The sequence below is a fragment of the Xenopus laevis genome, chromosome 4L (assembly GCF_017654675.1).
Source record: "Xenopus laevis strain J_2021 chromosome 4L, Xenopus_laevis_v10.1, whole genome shotgun sequence".
In the NCBI taxonomy this organism is placed as follows: Eukaryota; Metazoa; Chordata; class Amphibia; order Anura; family Pipidae; genus Xenopus; species Xenopus laevis.
Genome location: NC_054377.1, coordinates 33,771,771 through 33,778,891, shown reverse-complemented (window position 1 = coordinate 33,778,891; position 7,121 = coordinate 33,771,771). Strand labels below are relative to the sequence as shown.

Sequence of the window (7,121 nt, the reverse complement as noted above, 5' to 3'; positions counted from 1 at the left end):
TAATATGCACATACTATATATACATATGTGCAGAGAACCTTAGATACGAAATAACACATTTATATCGTATACTTCTTGAGTTGTGTGTGCATAGATATAACGATACAATCGCACGGTTTGCTATAAATACGAATAAATGCCTGTATACACACACACCTTACTTGACACAAGAAACAAATCCACAGCCAGTTCATGGGACTTCCCTGTGTATTTTCCCGTCCTTGGTTCTCCTTTGGTTGCTATAAGAATACAGGATACGACACGTTTTTGTACTAATTTTGGATACTTATGAAATGTTTAACCCCCACCCAGAAAAACTCTCACTTTCGAAGGGCTTTGTAAGCCCCCTCCTCCACACGCACGCACACACCAGCGGCGCTTGAAAGGTTAACTGGAAGATTGGCGAGGTGGATATTTAAGAAAGGCTTGTGGATAAAAGGGAGAGAATCGAGAGAGAGAGAGAGAGAGAGAGAGAGACTAGAAGACTTGGGAGGAGCTTACGCTGGGCTTGAAATGTCAATCAGAGTGTGAGTGCCAATGATCTGAAGCAATCTGTTAGGAACTGACCTGGTCCACTCAGATCAATAGCATCAGAGGGAGAGGACAGAGTCACCGAGATCCCTGCTGGAACCCTAGCAGCCCGGTTCCCCCTTCCTCGGTCACTTGATGTGTAGGGAGAGGGGGAAACAAAGTCAGGTCATAAAAGGGGATTCCCTGTGCCTCCGGCTGCACCATGTCCTTCCCACAGCTGGGCTACCAGTACATCAGACCTCTGTACCCCTCGGACAGACAGAGCGTGGGGGTAACCAGGAGCGGAACTGAGCTGTCTCCGGCAGGGACTCTTTCTAATGTACTTTCCTCCGTGTATGGAGCACCCTACGCTGCAGCCGCCGCAGCACAAGCCTATGGAGCCTTCCTGCCCTACAGCGCGGAGCTGCCCATCTTCCCCCAGCTGGTAAGGGCACTTCCCTCTCCCAGTGCACTGTGCCAGCCTCATCTTTGGCCCTTGGATAACAAGATGTGTCTTTTTTCAACCTAACTTACTATATAAGATTGCGCGTGACCGTACAACTGTTCCCATCGCTTTTGCTACTTCCTCGCGGAAACACTTTCCTAAACTTTCAGAATGTTCCGTGCGAATGTCTGTGTGGGTGTGTATGGTCTCTCTGTCCGTCCGTTCGCTGGCTGCTATTCGTGCTCACACACCTCCGTTTCCCACACGAATACAGAAGTCTTTGCTATCATCCCAAGGGTTAACAAACGTGCCTAACTGGCAGTCTTTGCTAACAGTGACAGATACCAGTGATACATGAAAAGAAACAGACGAGAGAACAAATATCTGAGATGGATTATAATGCTCACAACACAGTAGTATGGGACAGAACAGAGTTGCCAGTTACCTGAGCTGGTTCAAGGGTTCCTACAGAAAGGGCCGGTAGTTACTAGTTACTAAGTAGGAAGCTGCTGTGATACATGTGCCCAGCGCGCTTGTTGTATAGTTTGTATGTCTAATCTTTTCTCTTGTTACAGGGTTCACAGTATGACATGAAGGACAGTCCTGGGGTCCAGCATGCCGCCTTCTCCCACCCTCACCCAGCCTTTTATCCCTACGGACAATACCAATTTGGAGATCCGTCAAGGCCCAAAAATGCTACCAGAGAGAGCACAAGCACCCTTAAGGCCTGGCTCAATGAGCACAGAAAGAACCCCTATCCGACCAAGGGCGAGAAAATCATGCTTGCTATCATCACTAAAATGACCCTCACGCAGGTGTCCACCTGGTTTGCTAACGCAAGGAGGAGACTTAAAAAGGAGAACAAAATGACTTGGGCCCCTAGGAGCCGAACAGACGAGGAAGGTAACGCCTATGGCAGCGACCACGAAGAAGACAAGCACGAGGACGAGGAGGAGATTGACTTGGAGAACATCGACACTGAGGACATTGAGAGTAAAGAAGATTTGGATGACCCAGACACTGATATACACTCGGACTCTAAAACTGATACTAGGAGTGACTCGGAAGTCTCGGATGGGTTTGAAGACCTAAATGTCCCTGAGGACAGACTTCTCAAATCTGTGGTTGGTCAAAGGCAACTTTTAAATGAGGAGCCTCAGGACAAGTGTGCACTTTCTTCTGATGCTAAAGTTCCACAACCTGCATGTGAGCAGATCAAACTTAACAGACTCCCCCCTAGTCCTCCTCAGGAGAACAACATGCCCGTAGCCCATAAACCCAAAATCTGGTCATTGGCAGAGACTGCCACAACCCCAGATAACCCACGCAATTCTCCCAATACTGGGGGCTCAGTGAACACACAAAACCTGATTGCACAACACAGACTTATTGCCTCCCCAGGGAGCAGGTTCCAGGGTTGGACTGGGAGAGCTTTCTCTGCTCAGCAGTTGTCCTTACTGAACTCGGCTCATTTTCTACAAGGACTCGGTGTCTCTCACACAGCCCCATGTTCTGGCAATGCAAGTTTCCCTAAGGCCGCGGAGTCCAAGTGCAGCACAAACTCTCTAACAGGTGATTACCGTGTGCTTTAGCGTGTAAAGAAAGGTCACACCACTCAGCATATGCCTGTCATGCTGTTATACACAATCCTTACAGCCCAGAGTTGAATAAGTTAACTTATGGCTGTACTGCAGCTTCCGAATCCCAAAATGTTTTGCACTGAATAATAAGCAATCGTGTATCAACCCCAGACAACCCAAAATATTTTGTACTGAATAATGAGTAATCGTGTATCAACCTTACCAACTATAGTACTAGATAGGTACAAAACATTCTCACTTGTGAGTGTGTTTTGGTATGGGTGTATTTATATTAACAGATACAGATAGATTTATCTATCAATCTCTTTCTATCTTATATGATGATTAAAAATAATCATAATTACATTTCTACGAAAACCTGAACTATAAATGTCTTGTAAAATTATTTGAATATCAGAGAGTTGTCCCCATAAATGCATGATGTTATCAAAAATACAATGTGAAAACAGGACTTGGAGATATTTACAGTGCTGCTGCTGAACTGGAAAGTTTATTCTCAATAAATATTGTTTGGCCCAGGGAAGCTTTGATTTGACCTACAGGGTCAGTAAATAATTTAGCAAAAGCCCAGGGGCACAAGAATAGATTGGAACATGAAATGCAAATTGAATGATATTGAGAGCTATTGTTACACACAGAAATCATAGAGATGATAGGATAGGTAGATAGATGATAGATACTAATACGTAATATATTTAGAGCATTACTAAATAAATTAGGTTGTTGGAACTCAAACATTCCTTATAATTATGGTTGAGGAGCACATAGCATACTGTCACAATTGCTCTTTACAAGTCTTTATAATTTCTGCCCTTATAGATCGACCCAGTACAGTGGACATAGAGAAAACAATACCTGTATTAAATACAGCTTTCCAACCAGTGCAACGGAGGTAAGACACCATACATTGTACTAATTATTCTTTATCTGGTCGACGTAAATATCGATATTTAAGTCTGTTTTTGAATTAAAATCAAATGGTGGATAGGCAGGATATTAACACTCTTATGAATTATTTAGTTCTATTAGAATAATTTCACAAGCACAGCGCTTTTCTAAGGAATCAGATGTAGCTGTTATGGGAGGAGATAGAGTTGTCTTCTTACAGTTATAAGATAATTCGTGGGTTTTAGAAAGGATTAGGCGAACTTTCCCATTTTCACAAGTCAGGTAGAATACTACTGTTTCACTCTAGTGTTTGGTGAGTTTTTTTTCTTTAGCGCTATTACCAATAAATGTGCTCCATAAACACGGTTATTAGAAGTCTGGCATATTTGAAAAAAACATTTCAATTAAGTAATATGTTAGTGTTGTTTTATTTCCTTAAAATATAAAGAGGGAGCTTGTGTGAACATAATGGCAAGTATTTGCGCATGTATAGTTACATATACGAGTTTATTAATAAATTGTTTAATCTCTTTCCTCCTAGGTCACAAAATCACCTGGACGCTGCAATGATTCTTTCCGCTTTATCCTCATCCTAACACTGTATTTTATATTTATATTTTTATTTCCTTTTTTTTAAACTATTTGAATGACTGTAAAATATATCTGTGTTGGGTAGTTACGCCTTGTGAGCATGTCTGTGGATAAAATGGAACAACTATTTGTTTCTATACTCTCATTCAGAGCAGCTGAGTTCGTATGGTTTGTCTTGTGCTAATTAAACGTCGGTCATTTTTGTATATATAGTACAAATGTAAATATGTGTTTAAACCAAATTGTACAAGAAAGTATATATTTTTGGTTAATAAATTCTCAATTTACTACACTTTATGTTACTTTCTTTACAGATTATTCTGATGGACTGGTGATTCTTTTTTGAAAAACGAATGCACTATGTTTTTCATTTGATTTGATTTTAATATGATTTAATTAATTGTGTTACAATCGGAAGTTAGTTCTAAGTTAAAGTTTTTCCTCTACAGCTGAGAAAGAAACAGATTGGTCCTGACAAAAACCTGGTGTCAACATATTTAACAAAGACGCCGACAGCTGCTATGTCTAGCCACATACAAATAAACACCTTGCGAATTTGATTATTTAAAAGTGGAAGTATCAATTACTAATTAATTAGATTTGGGCGCCACTTTAGTGGCTGGGTATACAGTGCACGGTTTTACCTGTCCGCGTCCTCTCATCATTAGATCCATTTGAACTAATTGATTGTAAACGCTATTATTGTGTTTTATTTATAAGAACGAGCAGCGATTTGAAGGTATTTAACCTTTAGTCCTGAGATACGAATTATAGGGTTACAGCGCCCTCTATAGCTATAGATAAGGACAGATTTCCGCTTTCAGAGTTAAGTGGGAGCTGTTCGTTAAAGTTTATTACCATGCTTTCTGAAGCAAAGTAACGCAGCCTAAAAATCCGCCTTGAAAGGTATAATGTTATGGAAGGCCGTGAAATCATTTATTAGTTTATAACAGACATTTCAGGGGAAACTCAATTAGGGAAAGTATTAATCGAACCGAGCATTCGTTCTGCCTTGACAAGTGATGAGGCAGGTAGCAGGATTGTCTAGTCCCCCCTCACAGGAATTGGTTCTAATCTACTGGTTCTATCCCCCCGTGCATCCGGTGTGAACTGAAAATGAAAAGGTTGCGTTTAGCCTGAGCCATAAGACAGCATCAAAGGCTCACGATTTTTAGTTATTTGCTTGTTTTTTTTGTATCTTTGATTAGGAATATACGTTTTATTACGTATAGAAATCCCACCCACCTTTACAGGACGGATTTTATAGAAACAGAATACATTAGAAGTGCAAGGGAAGGGAACTGTATTCCTCCTCTTTTACTCGCAGAAACTATGTTGCTTTGTTGTCTTGTGAGCTTAGTTTGTAACAATTTCTTAGTTTTGTTCGACAGATTTGGGATTTTTTAAGCGAGTGCCACGGCGGCATTGGACGCGTTCAGTATATTTACTGTGTGAATAGGCTCTTGGCGGAACGAGCAAGTTTCTACAGGCTGCTCTCCTGTGCTTTCACTTTGTGACCAGGGTGCATACATTTGCAATACGGTCGCAAAGTGCTGTTTTTTCCTACATAGTTATAGCACTGGGCATTATTCTGTAGCAATCGCTTCACTACAGATGATAAGACCAGTTGCAAACCACTACGTGGCTGTGTATGGCTGTAGCTACACAAATACCCAAAATGCTCTGCTTGTGACATTTGTTCATGGGAACAGTGTGTCCACCTGTATCTGGTCCTGGGGGATTGCAAGGCATGATAAGGATTTTCACTGCAATGACTTTCTAAGGGGCATTATCAAAATGTTATTGCTCATGTCTCATTTGACCCTTTTCATTGGCCTTTGTTATAATATCTCTTAACTGGAAATAGAATAATAAATTTTATCCAAAGATACAAGGCACTTAATTAAACCTCCATAAAAAATGTTTCTCAAATTACTAACCCCCCACACACACACACACCAAGTGCAGCACATCTGCCTAATAATGTTATTATTATAAAATACATTTTCTGTCCTTGAATTCAGATTTAACAAACTGATACAGAGCCGGATGATTTGTCTAATTTTGTTTTATGAAGATTTAGAGGATACATAAAACCCTGGAGAAAATGTACAGTGTACCACTGCTCAGATGCTGTAAGAATTACCCGTCTGCTGTGTGTTCAGATAGTTCTAAGTAGCTGCATGTCGACCACCCATAATTATATGTACCAACACCCCTAATTTATTTCTTTTATCCAAATTATGTATAAGTATAGCTTTGCATATACCAGTCAGGAGTGACCAGCTTGCATACTTGGCAGAGGGCAATGTGAGGCTCTGATATAATGCCCTAAGCATTTCCCTCACCCTATAAGAGCCCTGCACCATGCCCACAACTTGGTGTGGAAGCTGAACACACAGAGACCAATGTCATCAACCTTCAGTATCCAGTAAAAATGGCAAAGTCCATCAGAGCTGTAGAATTGGAAGAGAAGACTGAATATAAAGAAAAAAATAGGTTATACTGGCACAATTTCTGAATTTCCTAGAAACTATGGGGATGATTTATTAAAATGTGAGAGAGTATACCATATAAAAATTCACCCACTTTCTTTTCATTCCTATGGGATTTTTTGAAGTGTATTTATCAAGTCAGGGTTCACCATTTGACAAATATGTTTCTAAAAATCCCATAGGAATTAACAGAAAGCTGGTGAATTTTGCTGTGGTGAACTCTATTCTCATATTTTGATAAATCTGCGTGAATAAGTAAAACTTCATCAAACATATTTATTTAATAACATAGTAACATGAAGCCATCAGTCCCTACTTTGTTATTGCATTATATTTATTTAAACCAGTAAGCTTGTAATTTATCTTTTTGCTAAAACACATTCATTTCTGGGACTGAAAGTCTTACCTGCAAATACAGTCTGCCCCTGGATCTGTTTTCAGATCTTATTTGAGGAAAATACATTTTAAGAATGTTCTCTAAGGCTTGTGCTTACAGATAGTTGTATTCTATCCCATTTTGGATGTGATTGCTTTGGCAGAAGGCGGCATTAGAGAATAAGTATAGAGGATATGTTTTTGAGACATTTCACC

General features: G+C 40.2%; 1 protein-coding gene across 1 annotated transcript; it reads left to right on the top strand.

The window, feature by feature from the left end:
• Positions 1–486: 486 nt before the first annotated feature.
• irx3.L (iroquois homeobox 3 L homeolog) lies at positions 487–4,327 on the top strand (the record flags this gene model as incomplete). Its single annotated transcript, NM_001090735.1, is given in 4 exon segments — positions 487–955; positions 1,531–2,527; positions 3,376–3,448; positions 3,986–4,327. Coding segments are annotated over 4 exon segments (1,347 nt in total). The 5' UTR covers positions 487–733.
• Between the last annotated feature and the right edge of the window lie 2,794 nt (positions 4,328–7,121).